This window comes from Neoarius graeffei, chromosome 21, assembly GCF_027579695.1.
Source record: "Neoarius graeffei isolate fNeoGra1 chromosome 21, fNeoGra1.pri, whole genome shotgun sequence".
NCBI classification, from domain to species: domain Eukaryota; kingdom Metazoa; phylum Chordata; class Actinopteri; order Siluriformes; family Ariidae; genus Neoarius; species Neoarius graeffei.
In genome coordinates, this window is record NC_083589.1 from 47,953,322 (window position 1) to 47,979,728 (window position 26,407).

General features: G+C 41.5%; 1 protein-coding gene across 6 annotated transcripts in view; it reads right to left on the reverse strand.

The window, feature by feature from the left end:
• Nucleotides 1-4,387: 4,387 nt before the first annotated feature.
• The window catches only part of lmo3 (LIM domain only 3), a 54,733-nt gene continuing 32,713 nt past the window's right edge, over nt 4,388-26,407 (reverse strand). For all 6 annotated transcript variants that reach the window (XM_060903669.1, XM_060903668.1, XM_060903664.1 and 3 more), the window contains 2 exons: nt 17,541-17,666; nt 4,388-5,727 (listed from right to left, as the gene is read on the reverse strand). In XM_060903669.1, the coding sequence (XP_060759652.1) occupies nt 5,622-5,727; nt 17,541-17,666 (232 nt within the window). In that variant the 3' untranslated portion in view covers nt 4,388-5,621. The remainder of the gene's footprint in view (nt 5,728-17,540; nt 17,667-26,407) is intronic.

Genomic DNA, 26,407 nt, shown 5'->3' on the forward strand with positions numbered 1-26,407 from the left:
CTAAGGATTGGCACAATCTCAAAGAAACTGCATTCGGAGTATCATTCACTCACAATCATTAGCTTCTTTAAGCATGTTTATTGCCAATCAGTGATCTCTGAATCCATGATAACACTCACCACTGCACATTGTTACTGGAGGCTCACAAATGTATCTTCTTTTGCCACACAAATCTGACCCAAAATACCCAAGTCTATTATCTCTGCAATAAAGAGATAATGACCCAACAGTGGGAATACATTTGCCAGGGCACCATCTCTACAAAAGGGGCTGAAGGATAAGGAGTCATTAAAGCAGCATTATCTGGTCCAGATAGCATTGGCATGTCTATGTAGATCATTATTTTCACCCCTGGAGCCGTTTGCCAAACGAGGAGAGTCGGGCTATCGGATGCGCGGGCTGATGCACACACTCTGGGGTCAGAGACAGCATGGGGATGAGGTCACTAACGATACATGGCCTGGAAGTTAATGCACTTTCTAAATGTTTCTAATGATTTTCTAGAAGAAACTTGCATGATTTCCCCCCCTCGTCGTCTTCCTCTGTGCTTCATCGACTTTTTTGTTGCTGAGGAGGGATGAGGCATTTTATTTTTTTAATCTTTAATCTTTCTTTTCTATTTTTATCTTGCTGATCTTTAGCAAATGCCCAGGCGAGTAGCAAAGGTCTGATACAATAACAACAGCATGCTAAATAAGATACCGTACACGCTGCCTCTCCGCCTGCACTTGCCAAATTGACTGTTCATCAGTGCAAATCTCTGAGAGAATAAAAAGAAGTGATGAAACATGTCTTTGTTCACAGAGACGGAAAAGTTATAAGGTGAGATGTTTGGGAGGCAGGGAATGCACGAGGGAGCGCTGGAACTTTCTTCCCAAATGCAGTTAAAGTAGCTTTATGTCTCATAACCTTGGATGATTCAAAGAATTCATGCAACTGTGGCGTGACAAAGGCTCAGATTGATATGATGTAAGGAAATTTAGGAAGTGACAACACGATACACCCAAGTTTGGCATTATTAGATTGTTGCCATCAGTCCTGTAGACTACTCTTATTATATACTATAGGCGACATAATATCATACATAGTGTATGCTAACATGTAGATTTTTTTCTTTCGTTCTTTTTCATTTTGATGTCTCGTTGACAGTCAAGTGACAGATCCTTGACCTAAGGCTGTGTCATGACATTTTCTGAGCTGACTTATTTTAGAACGTCAGTGACAACTGACTTTGTAGCTCAGTAGTTCTGCTATGTCAGAGTCAAATAAGGGTGATGGTGTGACATAGCTGCCAAATGAGGTTAAATTGGTAGGTGAGATTGTCACAAGATTGTCTAGTGTAACACTTTGTGGTTGTAATGTCAGTGAAAACCATTCACTACACTCTAATAATTAGTGATGATTTGATAGTCAAAACACTGTAATAACAGTCATGTTTATTTTTCTTAACCCTTATGCCAACTGTGGTTTTTTTTTATTCTTGCTTACAGTATATGATTTGTATTATACCTATAACCTCATGACACCTGATGTGTGTGTAGTTTTCATTTTCTCTTTATTTTCCCTTATTTTTAGAAACGAGTTTGGTTATTATGTTTGATGGTACATTATGACCATCATGTGACTCTGAACTACAGTCAGTAGTCAAGACTTTCAGATGCAAGTTACTGAGGAAAGTGTCTTATGTTAACAAAAAATTCAGTGCTGTGTCAAGTTAGAATTTTTTCATTCATTCCTGTTCATTATCTGCTTCAATATTCTGATTTGGGTTGCAGTGGGTCTGGAACCTATCCTATGAAGACTGGATACAAGGTGGAACACACTTTGGATTGCACTTCAGTCCATCACAAGGCTCCATACAGACCCTTATTATTAACTTGAGGTCATGTTCAGTAGCCAATCTAAATATTTTACGTGTTTTTGGGAGGTCATAGGAACCAAGAAAACCTGGAGGAAACCAATGCAGACATGAGGAGAACATGCAAAACTCTTCACAGTGAGTAACCAAAGCTCAAACCAGGGACCTGGAGTTGTGAGGCTACCTGCTGCGCCAGCATGTCACCATTTTTTATTTTTTTTTTACACAACTGCCAAAATGCATTTTCTAAAATAATATCCTGTTTAAAAAAAGGGGGGGGGGGAGAGGGTGTTCTCCTCATCTCATTATCTCTAGCCGCTTTATCCTGTTCTACAGGGTTGCAGGCAAGCTGGAGCCTATCCCAGCTGACTACGGGCGAAAGGCGGGGTACACCCTGGACAAGTCGCCAGGTCATCACAGGGCTGACACATAGACACAGACAACCATTCACACTCACATTCACACCTACGGTCAATTTAGAGTCACCAGTTAACCTAACCTGCATGTCTTTGGACTGTGGGGGAAACCGGAGCACCCGGAGGAAACCCACGCGGACACGGGGAGAACATGCAAACTCCACACAGAAAGGCCCTCGCCGGCCACGGGGCTCGAACCCGGACCTTCTTGCTGTGAGGCGCTAACCGCGCTAACAGCGCTAACCACTACACCACCGTGCCGCCCCCGGGTGTTCTCCTGTTAACTGAAAAAAAAAAGTTTGAGTTGAGTTAAAAGTCTGTAAAATTATAGGGAACCATGAAGTGGCGGCACTACCTGTTGTGCCACTGTGCCAACCAACAATGTGTATAATGCTGATTATTCCATCCTCACTCAATGGATATGAGCAATCCTGTGCTCTGATTAGCTACCTGACTACTAGGATATCAGCTTATATACCATGAGTAGAGAAAAACAAAATGGTGGAGCATGTTGCTAAACCAACCGAGGACAAAATTAAAACCCTACTTGAAAACAAAACCAGAAAAATACAAAAGCAAGCAACAAAATATGGAATAAAAGTATTTCATGGTGAGAACGTTTTTTTTTTCAAGAATTATAGCATTTTCCACAAATTGTTACTGTCATTTCACCGGCTTGTAAGTGGAAATGATTTTGTCGGACGTGTTGTATAAAGTTTTTGTTTAGCGAATTTGCAAAAAATAAATAAAAAATGCTCAGTTTCTCAAAATCCAGTGAATGTGGATAGAATAAAACAGTTATTTCACTCAATCTCCTCCTACATGGATTATAGCCAATTCTGCGCTATGTGCCTCTTCGGCTCTCAGCTCATGTACGACTCGATTTTGTGGAATAACTTAAATGTATTCATTGGTCATGATACCGATGGCCTTCATAGGAAGTTTTTTTTTTTTTGTTACTTGTAAAGCTTATAACAACTTACAAGAAGAAGATTATTGTTGTTTCCATTATGATTATTAGTAGTAATATTCATTGCTGGATAATAGTGATAGAGTGGAAATTACCCAGTTTAGTGACCGCGTATATAAATGAATGTCTTAACTCCGAACCTAAAAATATTCAGTTCAACAGTGTATAATTTGAGAATATATTTACTCACTGTTGTACATTTTCAAAGTGTTTTTCTCTCTCACCAGTTCTTCAAGGCTTAGTGTAGCTCCAGACCAATCTCCCTCTCCATTGAGGGACTTAACAGCTTGAGTCTAATCAAAGACACTTTCCCCCCTCTGTGTTTCAAGCTAAAGCAATTCAATTAGTTTAATTGGTCTCCTTATTATAGGCTATAATGAGATGAGTGTGCGCCTATTGTCAAACTTTACAGGCTACTTTAAACAGCCTCCCTAATTAGAGAAAGGACTTTAATCTCACTGTTTTACTTGTACAGTAAGCCGGATTGTCGAGCACGGCTCTGGCTTCGCTTATAAGCTAAACTACAACAGGCTTTAAATGGTTCCAGTGTTGGTTTCGGTCATGACCTGCAGAGCTTCTATAAGTATAGCATGAACTCCGCTCGTAGCTGTTACAATACATTAAAAGCCCCAATTTCAACAGAAGGTGATTATCTATACTCCTCTACTCGGCTAAGCCTCCTAAATGCACTCTAGCGCTGACAGATTCTCTTATACTCCCTGCTTTTCAGTAGAGGGAGAAAATAGGGTGGCAATTTTTGAGTTGTGATGACAACAAAATGGCTGACAAAAATGATTGCACTTACTATCAATCATGGAGCAGAGAGCATAGCATGGTCTGGTGGCTCAGCTAATAGAGTGGGGAGTGGAGAGGCCTTCGATGGCTTCTTTGCATCTACACTTGTGCCCTTCAGTGAGGCACGTAACCTAAATTGCTTCAGTAAACACTCGGGAGGTGGAAATGAACGGCGTAATGGGCAAAAATCAGTGCACAGTTCACAAGGATTGGATTAGAGTGTTGAAAATGTGGGAAGAAAAGACATCTGGCACACAATGTTAACACAATAAAACTGTATTACATTTGTGCTTAAAATGATTACAATACAGTATGTACATGTGTCCTAAAAATAAACATCTCATGCTGAGTGTCACTTCAAAGAAAATTATTTAATAGCAAGCCAAAAGGAATACTTTAATTTTTCAAATATGTACAACCATCATTTACAAATCAGTTTGTCTTTTCTTGAGGCTTTGCCTCTCACTTTCAGAAGATAACTGAAGTGTCAGTTGGATGCTGCTTAAATGCGGTACAGTAGCATTAACATGCACTTTGACAAACTCGTCAAAGCCAGTAAATCAGAGGTTACACACCTCCGGTTTATGTGAGCTGACTTGTTGTTCAACAAGTGTTTGTCAGAGTGCAGTAATGAGGCCAGACTTTCTGGTGTCTGGACAAGAGGCTCAGCAACTGGACAGTGATCCAATTCAAGTATAAACATGTCAAGGACAAAGCCTCAGTATAATGCGCAACAACCAAAAAAGGTTCAAATAAATACATCGTATAAAAGAAGTAAATCAGACACCATCCTCCCATCCCACATAAACTGACTTGTGTGCCAAATCCCTACAGTGTCCTGACCAATGATCTCTGGAGGTTGTTTTACATACAAAGCAAGCAGAACATGAATAATATTAGTAATACAGTTGCGTCAGTGTAGAAATTCCAGCAGATCTGCTGAACCGATAGGAAAGAGGCGAGAGAAAGAACCAAGTTGTGCTCAGCTGGACAGGGCTTTTTCTCATAAAAGGAAAAGAGAAGCAAAGTAATAGAAATAAGGAAACCCCCTCAACCTGAGATCTTAGATTGACATGGCTCCCTTGCTCCCAGCTGACAGGACGACATTTATAGCTTTTCATCACTCAATGATTGTTTTCCCTTTTTTTTTTTCATTATGGTCCTTAGCCTGAGAGTGAAACAGGAGTCAGTGGAGAGGGGTCTAAGACTATGCTTGCATTTTATTTTTTTTTTTGCAGGGTTTGATGCGTGTATAGGTGTGCGAGTTGTCAGGCCTTTGGGTGGATTGTCTCCATGAGGCCACAGGTCTTAGGGGCAGGGGAGAAGGGTTGTTTCAAAAGAGCCACAGCAATATCCAAGACCAGCGCCACTTTGCTCAGAGGGACTTGCAAAACCCCCTTCCCAACTCACAACAAGTCTCTATGGCTATTCTGTACAGCAGTGCCCCATAGTGGGCGTTTCTTATGTACATTATCAAGGATAAGGGCTGGAGAGGAAGGTAGTGCTTTTGGTGTCTGACTGCATGTCTCCTTTCAGGTCCTCTCTCAGCTCTCTCCCCACAAGCGAAAGTGTCGTGTTGGGGTCAGCGGACCTGCGGGGCATAGCCTTCCTTCATCAGCCCCTCTTCGTAGTCCGTCTGACACAGGATCATGTTGTTCTTCAGGAAGAATTTGTCCCCCACGCAAAACCTGAAAAAAATGAGAAGAGACCGAGAGAGGAGGTTTATTCAATGCAAAATAGACACTGGTAGTTTCCACCTGACATCCTAAAGCATTCTTGGGTTTGTCTGTCTGTGAAAACCCTTAAAACGTCTAAGTACAAGCTTACAACTGAGGGTTTCCCCATTCACATAGGATTCCAAGGAAGAAAAAAAAACCCCAAAAACCCACACCTTTATGGGAGCTGAGAACCTGTTACCATGAAAGAACCTTTGAAGGGTCAGCTTTGTGCTTCCCTCAGCAAAGTGGACAAGGCTTCTTCACACAAGGATAGCCCTTTTCCACTGACAGATTGTTGGTGCTTTTGCCTTGTCTCAAGCTATTCTCTACTATTTCCAGCAAACAAATGATGAACAAAAGGTTCTAGATGTCGAAATTTGTTTGGTGATTCAAGGAACCCATAAGGAACCTTTGTTTTGTATCGACACTGAAGGATTTCATACTGGTTGGTAAAATGTGTTCTCAGAGCTTGAAGTACAAGATGTAAAAGCTTTCATGGTTATTACATTGCTGCAAACAAGGGTTCTTGGCACGTTCTTTGGATGGTTAAGAGTCCCAGCTGATATGAAATGGCATAATTATGGCTGCTGATGTAAAGCAGAGTAGTGGTGTAAAAACGTTTTTCTGCATTCTGTCTAGGTGTCCAGGAAGGTGGGATGGGGCATGGAGGGTGCTGGTCATGAACAGGTTAAGCTTGCCAAGGAGAACAATTGCTTGGTGTGGCATTACTAAAAGGAACCAGAGTGTCAGCCCATGTTTACATTAGACCGTATCAGCGGATCATCAGATTAACGTTTTTAAAACGATTAGTGTGCACACAGCAACACCAATACACAATTTGCGTGCACATAGCAACGACAATACACGGATACGCTCGGCTCCGCAGGCATCCTGCGCTCCAAATCACTCCGCCCTGAACAGCGAGTGCCCTCTGGAGGGTGCGCACGCCGGCCCTGCGCAGCTCACACAGCGCGCGAGTGAAGTGCACAAGCCACGATTCGGTACTGAGCCGCTGTGTGTGTGATCCCAGCGCATATCACTTACTACTTGCAAGTGGAAGGATGGCAAGCCTAAAGACAATCATAACTACACAATGGGCAGTATTTGCATCAGTATTTGCAGTATTTTCATACTTTTATACTCTTCAATGAAAGGTGATACAAGGCGGAAGTCCGCGCCGTTTTTCAGCAGTCGCGTCACATGACCAATGCCAGCGAATCAGGAAGGTGGATGTCACAGTGACGTTGTTCAATGAGACGCCAGCTAGAGCTCAGCACAGCGTATCCGCGTATTCTGAATGTTTACACAGCACCGGAGCAGACACGATCTGGATTGAATACGTGGACGCTGGCGGATTCCCGTTTCCTGGCGTTTCCAGGCGGTTTAATGTAAACGGACAGTGCATCCGCGAAGAAAACGAGACAGATACGGTCTAATGTAAACGTAGCCTCAGTGACACAGTAGCTCACACGGCTGTACCATTAGAAACCAGACTCGTTTATAATTAGCTAAGCTGCACTACATGAGAACAATTTGATGTTCCAAACAAAAACAATCAAAATCCAGTGAAAACTCAGGGAGGAGTAGCGATTTTCCTGAAAGTTCGTTAATCTGCCTAATTAGCAACTTGTTAATGAGAAATCACAAAACGAAGTAGTAACTTTTGTGCAGACTGATTAGATCTTCCAAACAAAACAATCAGAATCAAAATCCATTGAAAACTCAGGGAGGAGTAGCGGTTTTTGTGAATTGTGCACGGACGGACGGACGGACGCCGTGTGATGGTATAGCTCATATATATATATGAAGCGTTTGACTTCTCAATGCTTGCAGTACATGTAGCTTGCAAAACTTAGCAGTTGCATTAATAAACTCCCAAATCTGAAAGGTGATGGTTCAGCGTTCAACCATGGGTCTTGAAAAGCTTCATGTTCTCTGAACCAGTACTAGCTCTGGCACTGAAAAGGGGTACGAGAGAACTGAGATGAGGGAATCTGAGGCAATGAACACTAACCTGACCTCTAACTCTGAAGTACATGAGAAGACCTGACCTGAGGGAAGGTGCTGTGTTTACAGTGTGTATCTCTGGAGTGTATCGGTAGCATGAAGCTGCTTCTTCACCTGCAACATGAATAAATCACAACCTGCCCTCCACTCACTCTGCCCAATGGGCCACTGTCTCACTTGACCTTTAGAGAGGAGATTATGTTGGTGAGGAGAGAGACAGTGTGTGAGAAGGGTAATGATATGTGATACATAGGGAGGGAGAGAGACAGAAACGGAGAGAGTCAGGAGAAAGAGAAATAGGGTAGGGAAGATAAAATAGGAATGAGAGAGCGCGCACGCGCATGCGAGAGAGCGCTCCTCTGTGTACCGAGTTGTCCTAAGGGCTGCTTATCTTGCTCACAGCGAGTTCGACAAGGTCAGACTACAAGTGCGCAATTCTGTTTACCAGTGTGCTTCCCCTCCTTCTTTCTCGCAGTATGTGTGTGTACCTGAAACTCCCCCATCACCATTTTAGCTAGAAGGTTAAAAGACTAGTTCACTTCTCAGCTTGAGGCTGGAATAGGAGCACAAACAAACTCAGCAGGCTTCAATCCCCCTGCGAGCCCATTTGCCTCCAATCAAGAGCTCTTAAATGTGCTCTGTTGACCACACTGCATTGTTTTAGGGAATAAAAAGATCAATTGAACAGAGATACGTTAACCTTTCCATCTATCTCGCAACCTAACAAGCAGTGGAGACAGGCCTGCATAAACTGCTTCTAATCACAAACTCTTTCCCTGTGAAAGTTTGTAAAAGATTGTATTAGTCACAGGTGAGTGTGTCAGCCAGCAGCCGCAGCCATTAGGCAGGATCAAGTATCAACAAGTAATATCCATTAATCGTGCTTGTTGACATGGTGATTAACACAAAGCAGAGATGTGCTTAATGTAATGGTGTCGTTGGCGCCAATAAAAACGTCCTGTTTAAATGACACATTCTTCCCGGGAATCCATTAGTGTCCATCTTGTTTGACACTCGGGACCCTCTCCTCCTCGTACCTCCATCCCTCCCTCTCTCGCTCTCTCCGTCTGCTAACAGGAACCTTCTGTGTTTATTTAGAGCCTGTGTTCTCTGCTGCTTTTTTGTCCCGTCACCGCCCTTTATCACAGCGCCAAATTGTTTCTGCTTGGTGAAATGTCAACAGTGCTGGTGACATCTGAGCACCAATTATGACGAGGATATTGCAGGCAGCCCATCAGAGGTTGCAGTAATAAATGCCCTTGTGCTGCCCTCCATCTTGCAGTTCCTGCAGTCATTACATATCACCACATGTTCCAACCACTAACATTAAAACCTCAGCTTTGTGTGCGAAATCCCCAATAATGCTTTCTCACGGAGTTCATCTGCTTTTTCAGTACCTTTACTTTTTGGAAATGTAAACGTTCAAATTTCAGCTCGCAGCAGCAGTTCTATTTCCTCCTGTGCTTTCTTTCTTCTATTCCTTTCTTTTAATTTATTTTGTCTTGTCCTTAATTTTTCATAATTTTCCCCCCCTCATCTTTCTTTATTCAGTCTTTGTCCTCCTACCCATTTAATTTCCTTTGTTCTCATCGTTTGTCCTCTTCCTTGTTTGCTTCTTTTCATTCTTTCCTTTCTTCTGTTAATTTCTCTTCCTTCTTTCCTTCCTTCATTGTTTATTTCTCTTCTTCCGAGTTCGTATTTGCTGTTTCCTTCCTTCCTTCCTTCCTTCCTTCCTTCCTTCCTTCCTTGTCTTTTCTTCCTCTCTCCTCCTTCCTCCCCCTACTTGCCCCCCACCCCCCGCCCTCAGGTCTGACAGTTGTGATGAATATGTCTATTGAGACCCATCTAGCTGAAGAAAAGATTCCAAGGCAGCACCTAATGATGTATGACTACTTCTGCGATTTGCCTTGGAGGTCCATGTTAACTATAGTAGTAACATCTCCAGGACAAAATAACAGGCAGCTGCTAAATGAGGGATAGAGAGGAGTAGGGAGAACATGAAGCAGCTGGAGAGAATAGAATCAGAAGAGAGCAGAACAGAATGCAAGCAACTATTTCATGCAAGTTCTTTGTTTTGTAGAAGTAGCATTTCTTGTGATGAAGATCTGAGGGACAATTTGGCCAATTGCAGCCCATAGACTGTAGAAGTTCAGTCCCTATAGTAGCATATAGCCCAATTTGGCTCCAGCAAGCTCCCCATCTGACTTTGACCCATACTTGTGACCTCCTCTAGACTGGCACCCGTGACCTGAGCCCCTGTACTAGTCCCTAGAGAGCCTCCGGGCAGCAGTGGCCAGCCTCATCAGCACAAGCCAAGCCGTCTATAGTGGCCTGATGAGGCCAGAGTGGACGACAGACTCATCGATTAACTGTTCCCCGAGCGCTAATCTGTGTCTAATGGGTCACTAGAGTCACTCAAAATCTAACACACACACACACACACACACACACACACACACACACACACACACACACACACACACACACACAATGACAGGTCAGTGCCCATTAACTAAGCTGAAGAAATAGCTCCAGAGTTTGTCAGGTGCTGAAACTCTGATCCAACCCAAAAGAATCAGACCAGGCTCCTGCTAGAGCTTGGTGTTGTGATATATCCTGAAACGTAGCGACAGTGAATGATTATCTCCTTGCTTGAACGGAGACATAAATCATATCTGAAACACGCCATTCTGTGCAACCGATTCACATTTTGTCCATCTTGCAGCAGAGAAATGAATTCAGATACAAACAGAGGCTGAGCTTTATATTTCGTTCTAAAATGTCTTAAAATGCCTCGCTAAATGGCTTCCTGAATCTGGAATTCAGTGCAGTTCAGTGCGATGAAATCAGGCTAATCGCTGGCAGTATGTAACATTTTCTCCTCTCAGCTGTGCTTTTGTGTGGGCTGTGGTGACTAATAAAGCTGCTAAAAGGAGATGATGGTTGTGTAAATGTGTGTGCATGGGGAAGGGGTGGTGGTGATGCTGGGGGGCTGAAGTGTGTGTTCAAGTCTGATTATATCCATTTAACAACAGAATGGCAACGCTGGGCCATTGTTGACCCGTTAGAAGGAGAATAATTGCATGCTGTGAACCCTGCTAACCTCAAATAGCCATCTACATGCATCACGAACTCACCGTTAGACCAAGGTACGAATTTTGAAAGACAGATTAGGTGTCTATGAAATGCCAAAGCATTTTATTAGGTTTGTTTCAAGCAATGTTTAAAAAAAAAAGGCAGAGGAACCAGATAGATAAGGGTGCAATGCTGGTAAAATAAGAAGTCAACTATAGATATTGATAGCTTTCTATTATTCATTTTCACTGGTCAATTTTCTTACTTCATATATAATATTACTACGAACGTACGAGTGCTGCACAGATCCTTCCCAATCCTGCCCAGTTTTCTGAAAGGGAATATGGCTGATTATGTTCCAAGATGCCAAACAGGGTTTATCTCCTGCTAAGCTGGGCTTTTAGGGGTTGTACTAGTTGGCGGTTGTTTTTTTTTTTTTTTGGAAAATAAATATGTCAGTTCACTTTCACGCTTGTGATTTCCCCATTTTGGTTCCTTTGTACTTTGAACTAAATGTGGAAAGCAGACCCAGAGTGCACAGCACTGGAAGCTCCTGATAAGCAAATCAACATTCAAACCCAATTCAGCGCAAGTGCCAATTGAAAGTGATGGGAGTGTGTCCACCCCCAAATCCTTTTTTTTTTTTTTTTAAATATCTATTGCCATCGCAGGAAGTTGACAGAGTCTGAATGGCCTTACTGATGTTTATCCAGGAAGACCAGAGCACTGGTAAGCTGATACAAGGTTGTAGACCTGACAGAACCATAATGGAGAGACGTGCCACTTAGCCATCTGTTTTTTTCATTCAGAGAATTGCATGAAGTTTTGTAAAGGCGCCTTTCATGAAAAATGATGAACAACAAAGCTGCATAGGCGTGTCAGATGACATGTCTATGTATGTCTGTAGAGATAATTCCTTGTCAAGTCGCAGACAAATGAATTGGCGTGCAGCCACAAGAGGTGGATTTATATATCACACTGTTGATGCTCCATTCTCCAGTGTTTTCAGCTTACAAAGAACGAAGGCCTCGTCAAGATGCGATGGACTGACAGCTAAATATGCATCTGGAATTCTCAGGCTTGAAGAGATGGGTATTTGAGGCTCAGGTTGTGCATCTCTGTTGGTGCATTTTCACCTTGTGGTTAATTGTCAGTCGTGATTTTTATATCAGGAGTTTTGGAGTTCGCCATACTTCAGCCATTTTTCTGCTCGTATACAAACATATTTGAAGTACCCTGTGACATCCAGACCTTCATATAAAAAAAACAAGAACAACAAAAAAAACCCAACACCTTATAAACACGCATGTCTCAAAGTGTCAAGAAACTGCTGGAAAAGTCTAGCCTCTGGGTGAGAAACGGCAGCAATTAGTGCAGACACCACCCCATAAATCTTGTTGTGAGGGCGGGTGAAATTGTGATGGGCAGGCATGGCAGCATAGAGAGGCCTCAGCAGTGAGTGTGCATTCCTGACGTTGATTTTATTAAACACTTGATTGGCTGGCCTAATGTAAAAAGAAAGATTTGCCTGGTTCTAAATGGGTTTTAATGCCAGGAAGGCCAGTGGACCGGGTTTGGCTCTCACTGATGAAGATTAGCTGACTCCTTGCATTAGGAGAGTGTGTCTCGCGCAGACAAGTGAAGTGGCAAGACAATAACCCGGTGCTAATTGTGCGTAACCAGAACCTGCAATCTGCCTTTCTGTGATGTGCATTGCTCTTAGGGTGTGTGTGTGTGTGTGTGTGTGTGTGTGTGTGTGTGTGTGTGTGTGTGAGGGAGAGAGAGAAAAACAGAAACAGACAGTGGTATCTATTCCACAGAGTCTTCCAAGTATGAAGGAGATTGATGCTTGCGCTGGTCCATGGTGAAAATGGACTGACACAGACATTTGTCTCAAGGAATGATCATTTAAAAAAAAAAAACACCAAAAAAAAAAAAAAAACCTGGGGTAATTCAAACTCAGACACCAGCAGGGACCCTAATAGGGATGTGAGATTTTGAAGACAATTCTAGAATGAGCAATAGTCACGGTTAACTACATTTCTGTTAAAAATTTGAAACGTTTATTACCAAAATCTACCAGTTACCTAAAATATATTAAATGTGATGTTCTTCCTTCTTAATAATTATTTTATTTTTACTTATTTTGTGTGTAGAGAAATTAACAGAGATGCTGAAGCAGATTCTAAGAGCACAAACCTTCGCAAGCCGTCATTTTAAACAGAAGTAACAAACAGTTTAAATCAGGGTCATGTTGAAATAACTTCAAAATGTAGTTGCATTTGTTTGCAAATTGGAGATCCTTCATCTTGGATGACACCCTGATAATTTTTAGATATCCAAGATGCTCCCACACTGCCGATATAAAGTGTTGTTTTTAGTGAGAAGAATGTTGTGGTGTCACATCCCTCCGCCATTGTTTGCACCACGTCTGCTCTCTGTAGGAGTCTGACTAGCCGAACTGAGCAAGCGGCACATTTTTCATGGCAATTTAGACCACAGATTCTAAGGTTTTGGTAGTTCATATACTGTGATGTTTTTAATACATCATGATTAATATGTGCCCAAATAGGGGGTCTGTGGTACTGAGGATCATTAGTGAACTATGTCCTAACAAACAGGATACTGCATCTCAATTTTTTTTGTGTCATTGTGTTGTAAGAATGTAAGAATGAGTGTAACAATAGCGCACTATGCATACGCATACAGGTGTTCCTATTAAAGGTCTCCTTGCATCGTTTTTTCATTAATTGTGCGGTGGTCTCTAGTATGAATGAATGCCCTGTGAGCCGGTTTTGGTGAAAAAAAAATGCTGTGGTTCTCCTGTTTCAGGCTGTTCTAGTTTGCTGGAGGAGCGGGTGGCGGGAGAACGACAGGATTTCAGCTCTTGCTCATTAATATTCATGACATGTAAACGTGTTACCTCTGATTGGTTAACAGCACTGTGACGCTACCTCCAGTGAGTCAGAACAAGCGGATGTGGGTGTCTACTACGGCGAGAGAGAAGGAACAAACCGCGAAGGGAAAAATACTGCACGCTGACGTCATTGAGGTGCGACGCGAGGAAATAAGAAAAATTCAACAAATGTTTGGGTTTTTACTGAACAAACAAACTAATAAAATGAACGAGTGACTTAAAAAAATGTGGGTGTCTTTGTAAAAACTGTTTTGATTGGCTATTATGGTCTCGACGACGATGTTTTGACCAATAACAAAGTAGATAACACGAATTTTACATTACATTCAATGAGATTTAACCTTCATCCTACCAAGTGGGGTCCATCTGGACCCCGCACCTATATGTTTGTTTGCCATTTTAAAAATGTGACATACTGCCTCACCGTTTTATGAATTTGTCGGAATTTATGTCTTAAAACACTAAAGCACCGGAAGATCAGCTTTTTGCATTGTGAAGGTACCGGTATAATTAATTTGTTACTGGGGTCCAACCGGACCCCAGAGTAAAGTTTATCTGTCTTTCATTTTATAATTGAATAGCACACTGAAAGTTAACTTCTTTTATGTTCCATAATGAAACTACCAAGGCATTCCTTCTTGGGGTCCGTGTGGACCCCACTGCTGCAATAAGCACAGGCTGCAAAACAAAAGCCCTAAATTATTTTACAATTACTTTTTTGTTTTAAATTCTGTAAGAAAAGACCTAAGTTGTAATCCAGAATGTTTTACAGCTGCATGAGCTGCAAAAATCATGTATATAATGCCAATTTTTTTTGTGGCGCTATAATTTGCTACATGTATGCTAGTTATTGCAATATTATTGCAATGTTATTGCATTTATAATACATCACTGATATTCAGCCATAGTGGATTTTGTTCTTCAATAAAGTTATGTCTGTTTGCTCTATTGAATTGGTTCTTACTACATTGATTTCAAGGTATTCCCTCCTGGGGTCCATACGGACCCCGCCTGGTAGTTTGTGTATGTAAAATTGGCTGGTAGGATGAAGGTTAAGTGTGTTCTTTATGCCTTGGGCCCTTTAGTGTATTGCTGTTATTAATACAAGATGTTCTGAACAAAACTTATCTGGTGATTTTGTCTTTATAAGCTTTAATTTTAAAGAAAAGTATTGGGGTCCAAACAGACCCATATGGTAAGATTAAGGTGTAAAATAGCATGGTAGGATGAGGGTTAAACGAGACTAAAGATGGCGACTTACAAATAATGTGTAAACATCGTTGGAGTTAATAAAGTTTGAACAGCATGAAACCCAACCCCCCGAAATTAATTAAAAAAAATTTCTCAACGGATTTGGCAGAATATAAAAAGGTCGTTTTTTACTCAGAAAAAGCGGAAAACTCATCCCTGCCTAGCTTGTGACCATGTCATACATGCTAACGTGGAGAATATGAACATGCTATTTTGTAACAAAAACCTTCGAACAAAAAGTTCATGTTTTACTTACAGCTTGTGAGCTGGTGGTCGATCGTCTTGACGGCACGGATTAAATGCAACCTCGAAGCAAAACCACTACTGAAGGCACCGAAGTTTGAAAAGTCACTGTGGTTGAAATGATCAGAACACAGTACTAATGCTGCATTATACTTCGCTGGTGGTGTTCCAAAGATAAAGTCCAACCATTTATTCTTCACCTCTTCTATCTTGGGCAAGAAATGCAACGTTGATGTGTTACTGCCACAAATAACACAGGCACGAACTTGTTCAGACATGTTTTCAACTTGCTGTTAGGTCCTCTTCGTTAGCTACTGACGAGATGGGCTCCAGATACTGCTGACGTTTTCCAGCCCAAAATATGTTCAAATCCGCCAAAATGCACTTAAAACCGCCCAATCTGGCAACACTGGCTCTGCTATCTCTCCTCGCGCTTAAATCCGAACTTCCTTCCCGTGGGCGGTCGCAAGCCAAGGTGGGCAAGGCCATGAATACTAATTTACGAAGTGACGCAAGATCGTATGGCTTTTTCAGATCCACTCGTTTTTCCGACTATTTTCTTTCATAAGCCAATACAGGGAATGGGAGTAGAATTACATTTTCACATGCAGCATGCATATGCAACTCGGGAGTGAACTATGGTATTTCAAAAAGAGCCAGTACTAAACGTTTTTGGTGGAAGGGCACCTTTAAAATGGCTGGTGAGTGTATACAATTCGGTTCACCAGTCGAAATAAATGAACTAGACTAAAGAAATTGCTTTCAGACATGTTTATGCTTATGACCGAGGGAAAGTGCATTCCTATTTTAAAATATACTCCAGGTTGTCCCCCTTTCCTCGCCTTCTTCAGCCAGTGGTCCCGTGTGTGATGGAGATGTGATGCACTTCCAAGTTGTTACAGGAAGTTGTCGAAAAGAGTACTGAGACCACTGAGCTCTAGCGCCGGGCCTTTTCCGGGAAATAAGAGTTTCGGTCATGGTGACAGCGTGTGCATGTCAGCCTCAGTTCGGAGGTTTCAGTTTTGAAAACTAAGAGTTGAATAATGTAAAGTACAGACACTTGGTATATTTTACTTCTGTGATTTTTAAATTGTTCATTTTTGGATTACGCTTCATTTTTGTGGCCTCAGAGAGTAAATATATATGCTATATTTACTGTATGGACATTGTATCAGAAAACAATTTTATTTATAAGCAGTAATCACATGGACCCATAGGGTACCCATTTTATATTTCTTCCTTTCATTCATATTCAGTAACCACTTCATCTTGGTAATGCTCATGGTAGATCCACAGTCTCTTGTTCAACACTGGACACAAGGTGAGAATTCCCCCTGGGCACACACCCCAACCCACATACCCATATTTTTTGGAAAGCGGGAAGGAACTTGAGGAAATCCAAAATGGACAAATGGAGATCAGGCATGTTTTTCTTTCTCAATTATTTTAAAAGTCTACTTTTAATAGAATGAAACATCTATCAAGTTCATCTCCATGTTCTGTCAGTAATAAAAATGATGTATAGCAATCACATTTAGTGGAACAGGAATTGTTAAGTGTGTGCGTGTGTGCATGCGTGAGAGATGTTCTGAATTTGCGGTCAGTACATCACTGACCTCTTAATTGTGGGTGATAGCGTAACATTAGCTGCTGATCAATTGCAAGAAAAAAAAAAGCACACAAGGAAATATTTCCATTTTGCTTCTTGGAAACCATCAATGAGAGCCTTTTTTTCTATCAAGTAAGTGAATTAGGAGAACAAGAGCTTGCTAATTTTAAAAGAACATTCAATAAATCAGCACATATGCAACTACACCTTTATGTTAGGCACGTGTTAGTTCAGAGTCTCTATAGTGTTGATAACGACTAGTGGATTAGTGAATTAGGATCAGTGGTATGCAAAACCAATGCATGTGTAATAGAATCAGTGATTATATATTCAAACAGAGATATATTTGAGTGTGTTGGCTGTCCAGGAAGCTCATTTACCGATACGCATGTATTTGTTGAACTTCTGGAAGCCTAATAACCTTCCATTAGACTGTTTGGCAGCTAGAATGTGACCCATTTGTGTGATCTGTGTTTATGTTGAGAAGAAACACACAGTGATGATTAGTACGTGAAAAGATAACCAATAGACATCACCTATATCTAAGTGAGTTTTTATTTCTCACAGCGTTTCATAAACATGTATGCTTCTGAGCTTGAGGGTTTGATGGAAAATGTCAGCAAACACAGTGGATCTGATCAAAGCTCACAGGTTGGGTAGAGACAGACAGGCAGAGCTCACCTCTGGTTACAGAGTTGGCAGGCAAAGCAGTCCAGGTGATAGACATTTTCCTTGGCTCTCATGACCATCTCGAAGGCTGGGATGAGCTTGCTGCAGGCTGCACAGTTCCCCGTCACGCCAAACAACCTGCCAAAACATGGGAAGAATTGAGTATTTTGAAAGACCATCACTAGATAGCCAGGGTTCAATAACACAATGCAAGAGATTGCACAGGGTTGCTTCTTTGGTTTGGATCTTCTCCCCACAGCTCCTCATTATGTTTTAGTGTGATGGGTTAAACAATCATAATAATAATAATGGCTTCAAAGGTGCCCTAAAGGCACAAGAGACAGTTCAAGTGCACTGGAAATATCACAGCGATGACTAGTGCTGCTGACACGGACTCAACAAGGTTAGCAACACAGAGGCCGAGCACGGACTTGGCCCAGGGAAGATCTTATTATTTGAGAGGGTGTCCTTAGAACACAGAGACAGACAAAGAGAGAGAGAGAGAGAGAGAGAGAATTCATTAGGGATTCATAACTGTGACTGTGCTGCAACCTAGTTGGAGTAAAAAGGGGAAAGAAAAAGAGAGAGAGCGATCTGATAACAAAATCATATAACAAAATAACCTATTAGGCAGGCTTCTCCAGGCACTTTTAGCCGTCGTTGTTAAAATGATAAAACTGCACGCCACTCTCAGAGCCTGTAAGAGATCGCAATCTGATAAATGATCTCCAGGCCTGCGATATGCAGGGTTGTTTATTAACCTTCGGAAAATGCATGTTCCCCACAGGCAAAGCACACAGCAGATAGACCGTGCTCTTATGAATACCTACAGAATTAAGGGATACCCTCGACACACCTTGGGACAAAAAAGGCTTTAGTCTGTAGCAGTCAAGCTGACTAAGGAAGAGCAGAAGGAGGTTTCAAACAAGTATATCGCCGCTTTTGAGCTCTCCAAATAGAACTACATTTGTGTTCTCTTACATCCTACACATTTCTTTCCAAATGCCAGAAGGGCTTAATATGAAATAGATGAAATTTTACAGCTGTCCTTGGATGTAAAACCACTAATTATGAATGCGAGTTTGCACTCACGGATTTACGGCACAATAAAATGGATCCTCAAACGACCATGTAAGCAAGATGTACTTTCAGATGATTATGCAGAATTATGATTATGCATGCATGTATGACTCCATAAAAATGCTAAGATTAAACCCTACTTTGTTTAAGGTGAAGAAAACATTGAGCTTCACCTGATGAATGACCGACGACGCCCATATGAAAAAGTGACGCCTCCAGCTTTTTTGTTGTCAGGTCGAATCAAAATGGCATTGAATTCCCCCCCCCCCCCCCACACTCACGCAATCTGTCTTCTTCGACTTCCCATCTCTTGCAAATTTAAAGTGGCCCATGCCTTTAAATGGACTTGTCACGCTATTTTCATTTGAGTGAGTGGGTGCAGAGCTGTGGGCTTTCCAAATACAAAAAGCTTGGCGTGTCCCACTAAGTGGGGAATAAACCTGCCTTTTTCGGCCTGCTGTCTCTCAGCTTCACCCGAAAAGTGCACAGTGGTATGAATAGGGGAGATCAACAGCTGGGCTGCTGTTTTAACAATCTAGAAAAAACACAGACTGTTCATACAAAATAACATATGCAAAGTTAAAGATTGTGTAAATATGAGGCTGAGGATCCTGGGAAACTGGGTTCAGTTTAAGATTAAACCATTAAAAAGATTATCAGCTCTCAGATATCAGAGATCAAATATCAGAAAAATAATACCTTGCTCTTCGGGCATTTGTGGCCATCAAGTCATACTGAAGGTGCTTATTTCATCTATTTCCCTTGACACTGGCCTGTATTTTTAGAAATCACATATTCACTGCCTTATGTCCTAAAGAAACCCTTCAAGACTTGCTATTTTACTTATTTAAAAGATGTAAACCTGTAAAAAATAAAAGTATCCCTTTTTACTGCAATACTGCTATATACTGTATTTATAAAGGGAAAATAATTAACAGTTATTCCACAAAATCGTGCCATACACGAGCTGACGTAGCACCAAGTCGGCTGTAATCCATGTATGATGAGATTGAGTGGAATAACAGTTTTATTCTATTCACATTCACTGGATTTTGAGATACAGAGCATTTATTTATTTTTTGCAAATTTGATAAATAAAAACTTTATACAAAACAGACAAAATTTCCGCTTAGAATGTAAACAAACCGGCGAAATGACAGTACGAATTCGTGAAAAAAAGCGATAATTCTTGAAAAAAAAAAGTTCTTCCCATCAAATACCTTCATTTCATATTTTATTGCTTTTTTTGGGGGGTTTGTTTTCGAGTAGAGTTTTTATTTCGTCCTTGGTTGGTTCAGCAACACGCTCCGCCATTTTGTTTGTCTCTACTCACGATATATGAGCTGATATCCCAGTAGTAGAGTAGTCAGAGTGCACGATTGCTCATATCCAGTGAACATGGAAAGAATAACATTTAATAATTGTAGTCAACGATAGCCAGGTGTCCCATCCAAGGTGTGTATTCCCGTCTCATGCCCAGTGTTCCAGATCCATCACGACTGAGCAGAATAACGTGAATACTTATGATAAATGAATGAATGCATGCATGAGAAACAGTTCGCCAAAAAAAAAAACAAAAAACAAAAAAAACACCACCACAGAAATTTTATCATTAGACAAAATATAATTTCATTTGAGTGTACTATTGGAATTTTATCAAAATCTTGTACGGTCAATTTTGCTTATTCTTTGAAGAGTGCCAGGAAGTCTGGATTTCACTGTAGCTGTGTGCACTTCACAATAAAATGGCTTCACATGAATCTAGTGAATTTGTGCTTTGGTACTGTCCAAACCTATAGTGCATTTCAACAAATAATCATAGCATGATGTGCTTTACAAAGATACACAGGTGCACAGGTGATATCCCTCAGGAGAATTGCTACAGCACAAACCCTGGACCAACTGTCTAACAGGCCATTAGGCAACACACTCTTGCTGGAACTCTTGCACCCAAGAACACTGTGACAGAAAAAAAACAAAACAAAAACAAAAAAAACCCCAAAAACCATATGACACAATGCCATGTCCATTACAGTTCTGTATTTACTGCCAGGTTGTGTGGAAAACTTGTCACAAAGCTCAGATGCTTAGAGAAAACCCAAAGAAAGGGCTAGATCCTGAACACCCTGTAAGAACTGGAACACAACTGCTTACTCTGAACCCTGCTGCCCTCAATGACTGCTTACAGATTTCAGGATACTTTTTTTTTTTTTCTTACAGGTTTACATCTTTTAAATGAGTAAAATAGCAAGTCTTGAAGGGTTTCTTTAGTACGCAAGGCAATGAATATGCGATTTCTAAAAATACAGACCAGTGTCAAGGGAAATAGATGAAATAAGCACCTTCAGTATGACTTAGCAGTCACAAATGCCTGAAGAGCAATGTATTATTTTTCTGATATTTAATATCTGATATCCGATTTCTTTTTAATGGCTTAATCTAAAACCGAACTCCGTTTCCCAGGCTCCTCAGCTTCAACTAACGAGCTACAAACCACATCACCACATCCCCATACTCCATCACTGAACTTTGATTAAGCACACCTGTGCACAATCCACCTCTCCCTGTGTCCGAAATCGTTCACTCGTTCACTACTCCCTACATAGGGAATTAGTATATAGAGGACTATATAGTGAGCTCAGTGGTAAAATGGAAAAAAAAAAACCCCGCTTTCGGACACTAGTCCATCGCGCTGGTATTTACGTCGTTACTGTCGCACAATTAAAATGTGCCAGATCAGTCAGCTGATGGGTTTTCAAAATAATAAATACATGCATGTTTTTTGTGATAAATCCATATTATACTGAGTGTATTTCCCACATTAATCAATACAAAGTACCTGCATCTTTCAGTTCTTTTAAATCAAGGCTGAATACTTTCTTCTTTGCCGCTGCCTTTTATTAAATCAAATTTGAGGCTTTTAATTTGATTTCTTTCAGCACGACCACAATGCATGATGGGATATGTTGCTTTGGTTAGTGACCATCGGTTGTACACTACTTTTTGTGATGCATTGTGGGATACTTTGAGTACACTATACAGGGTGTAAATAATCCTCACTAAGGTTTCGGACAGCACTACAAAATGGCGTACTCACTATATAGTGCCCTATGTAGTGAGTAGGGAGCGATTTCGGACACAGGGTCCGTCTCTCTAGGTGGGTTAATTGCTTAATTCAAAGTAAAAAAAACATTAAATAAATAAAATAAATAAATGAAACCTTAATGAGGCTTTAGCCCATACTGGCCAAGACACCCATAAAATCATAAAATGTGTCAGGTGGTGCCAACATCTTGACGACTTTTATACACACCCACCTGGGGGAACATCAAGTTTGACTGAAATCGGATCAATCCTGTAGGAGGAGCAGCGATTTTTGTAAATTGTGGACAGACGGACGACACACGATTGCATGAGCTCACCCAGTCTGGCCTGTGGCCGGATGAGCTAAAAATCACACACACACAAAAAAATAAGTATATACACTCACATGAAGTGGTTTCAGAAGATTCGACAAAGGAACATTTCGCAAATTTTGAAACAAAGACACTTCACATTTAAAAGTTACATGACCGGACATGAATTGAATTGTCTTGGCCAGCCCTAAGGGTCCCATCTGCATCTCATCATTGCTGAGGAGTGTGCTCCCATCACCCAATCAAGCATCCAGCCAGAGCAGGTCATGATATATTTTACCATATTAACATGCCATTGTTGTGTGTTATGCCTGATGTCAAGACTCTCGTCTCTGTGAGCCTACCACACAGATTTAATACTTGTCATTTTTAGGGCATACCTAACATGTGTTTTCTTTCTCTCTCTCTTCCCCCCCCAATCTGTCCCTCTGAGTTACATGTTGGTCCTGGGATTGAGATGCTGGCCTCTTCTGCCCCTCGGACCTGCTTGATCCATCCTGGTGCCCTGTGTCTGGTCGGAGTTTTATCGCGTTGCTCCTGTGGAGGACGGCCCCATGAGGACAGTTGAGGGTTATACCTGGAAGACGCTCTGGACTCTTACAGTAATGCTTTTATGGCAGAGGACTACAGTTGTCTTGCTAACTTTAGGACTGCAGTTATCATGAACAGTTTTGCACTCAAGTTTCCATCAATGAAGAGTTATAACATCAACGAAAATGACTTCATGTTAAAACTGTTAATGTTATAGTTATGCTGTCTGTTGTTGCCCAAATGAGGATGGGTTCCCTTTTGAGTCTGGTTCCTCTCGAGGTTTCTTCCTCATGTCGTCTGAGGGAGTTTTTCCTTGCCACCGTCGCCACAGGCTTGCTCATTGGGGATAGATTAGGGATAAAATTAGCTCATGTTTTAAGTCGTTCAAATTCTGTAAAGCCGCTTTGCGACAATGTTTATTGTTAAAAGCGCTATACAAATAAACTTGACTTGACTTGACACGAAGAGGAACAAAACCAATGAAAGTCACTGTGCCAACACTTATCAGATCTTGGAGATTTGTCACCATGTTTAATTGTAATGACGCTCATGAGAGCAGAAAAGGGAACTTTACACAGACCATTCGCAATCGTGTTTTGTCGACCTTTTTGAAAAATTGCTTCTATTTTATGTAAAACTGCAATAGAAACCCTCTTTCTTGCTCTCTCTCACACACACGCACCTTTAAATAATCCAGAGCTCTTGGCCAGTGATGAATACAAGCCTTTTTTCCCCCTCTGAAGGGCATTTTCATTTTGACTTAGTTCTATATAGTTTAAGGTTCTTTCTTAGCCTGGTGTATGGTATGAACACAAAGTTTACCTGTCTTTCCTTCACCTTTCAGGTCTTTCAACAGACCTGCATTTCTCTCCCAACTCTCCTGACAGGAATTTTCCGGAAATCTTAACATTACAGCAGTAAAGTTGTTTTTATATGAAATGTTTGTGCAAACATTGGATACCGACAGCATTCACGGAGCCTTTTCAAGGTTTTTTTTTTTTTAATTTACATATACCTCATGTCCATTCACGTTTAAACCTGTTTAGTGTTCATGTTTTTTTGAGCAACTGTGTGAGACAGCTAACCACCAGCTTGACATGTACTTTTGAATAGTTGTGGCATGTTTCAGTTTAATCTTCCAGGAGTCTTATTGAGATCCAAGACTTCCAGCCATTCGATATGCTGCTTACACATGGCAAAACACATCTACGTTACATCCATGTCCCACAAGAACCCTCACCAAAAGTGTATAAAGAAAGTGCAGGGATTTGATCTCATAAACGATGAATGACCAAAAAAAACCCCAACATGTTCCCTTCCTTAGATGCTCGAGGAACAATGAGTAGAAAATGAGCACAGGTATTTTGGGAATATATTTCTCAAGTTGTTTTCAAGTAAAAAGAACTTTTGAATTTGGTTTTGCTCTTGTTCCTCTCTGACGACTTGAGTTGTTGAGTTTCAAAAAGCTTATGAATAAAGGAGGAGGCATGCGTCCAAACAGAAACTCTTCTTTTCATGTTTGTTCTATAAGGCATTAAAATGCAAGACGTTAGTTACTGCAGATTCTTTATCGGATGCAGTTGAAAGGAACCGTTCATATTAATGGCATAGTATTATAGGGATAAATAGTTTGAAGAAATGTTACTGGGTTGGTATTTGTAAGACATGTCCAACAGGGTCAGGGGTTCAACAGAACCACAGGTGCAATTAAAATTAAAACTGACCCATACATGACTGGAACACAATGTATATCTCATGTCAAATACGGTATCTAATATGCACTCTATGAAAAGTTTTCGTCTGGTGGTTAGAATTATTACAGATGGTGATGGTGCACCAAATACTGATGTCTCCTGAGAAGGACCCGAGCTCATGCCATGCACGAGAGGAAGGAGGTGCTAGATGAAGCCCTACCTGCCACTTGTCTTTCCTTGCTCCGTCAGTTTGATGCCACAGACACTAATGGTTCTCTGGGGAGGCAGCAAATTAAGTGTGCTTGGCTAGTAATGAATTCAAAGGGCACATGTTCTCCAAATGTGGTCTCTAAGAGGAGCAGAGGATAGACCTTGATACGCACATATCAACAGTGGATAAGGTACACTACTGTACTCTTTTTTTTTTTTTCGGGTGGGTGGATTAGCTCGAGGCACGGTTAACTTTTGCGTCTGGTCAGGATCCTGGTGGGAAGCCTGTGCGAGGAAATCACTTTTCGCACCGACTCAAAGCTTGACAAAACAGCATATATATTTAAAAAGGCTGAACGAGGCAACACAAAATTAGAATTCCTAGCATCATAGATTTCAGCAGCACCTTATTGGAGAGAAAAGGTGCACAGCAGTACTTCATGGCTGAATGGTATCTATTTGATGAGAGAAAAACAGATACCAATTAAATTATTCCACAAGGCTTTAGCCCAGTGGGTGTAGGAGCGAAACCCAGGCACTCAGCGCGCCTGTAATGATTAGACAACGGCCTGTTGGAAAAAGCACAAGCAACGTCACCTCAACATGCTCACCAAGTTGTACAATTCATATAATTTACTTGGCGTCACACTCGAACGAAAACATTTTATCATCATTATCATGTGCTGAAAGACACTGAAGTAAACGCAAGGAGGTTCAAAGCACCTTTAAGAGTTTATCCTTTTCTCTCCTTTCAACCATTTGGGTATTCTTTAAACATCAACGGCAACAAATTAAGCATACTTTCTTTCAGGGCCAATCATTACTTTTTTTCCTTTCAAGTAAAAAAAAAAAAAAAAAGAGAAAAAGAAAGACCGATAACACAGCCACCTCCAGAGCCATTTGAAATTCTGACAGCGGCTCCCTCTTTCTCCTTCCTCCCCTTCCCCTCTGCCACCCCCGCCACTTCAATTGCTCTGGCCTCGGCGTGCATTCATCAGCTGCCGAATTAGAATTTGTTTCCTCACAAACCATTGATCATCGGCCTATTACCAGGCAAATGACAGTTAATTACCCACTACATTAACCACCGGGACCCGGGGACCAGCTCCGCGTGCCATCAGTCAACATGATGAATGTGGCAAGTTCAGTAATGCACGGCCGTTCTCTCGTCCGCCTGCCACGCTGAGAGCAACCCCTGGATCTCACTTCCCGGCACCCAGGGAAAATCTATGGCAATCTGCATAATTACAGGCTCAGGGTTAATAACAGACAAATGATTTGTTGCGTCTCGAGCAGCAGGCGCCCCACGCTAGCATGCGGCACCGGCTCCGTGGCCCATGCTGGCGTGAGCTTTAAAACATCATGGTTTAGGTAGGGAAGAGAGTCGGAGTGTGAGAGCAGGGGACGGGGAAGGAGAAGGACAGGTTGGTTGATGGAGAGTGGACAAGGTTGGCAATGCGATCAGACGTCTGCTTTCTTCAATTTATACCCTCCAGTGTGTGCGATTTCCAAAGATTAAACAACTCTTGGGGCAAAATTATTTCAATTAAGGGCAGCCATGCTCTGGGAATTGGCTGTGGGATAAGATTTTCCTCCTTGAGTGCCCTGCTTTGCCTGGCTGCTGGCTGGATCACTTCTAATCTGCACCTGGACTCTGATATCCTAATGATGAATTATGCGCCTCTGTTCTCTTCTCTTCCTGTTGCTGCTGCAGTACAGACGGCTTTCTGCCCAAATGTCAGTCCACTTGGGCTGATGCAGGGATCCGAACTAATCGTCAAGAAATACTCTTTCAGGCTCCTGAGCGTCTCAAGAGCATCTCTCACTAATGAGGCTTCATATTTTCCATTTCTTCAACTCTATGCTTCTTTCGTGGACATTCGGACAATAGTCCCAGAAGCCAGGACATTTAATATGGAGAAACACGCTTCCTAAAGAGGGTAATTGT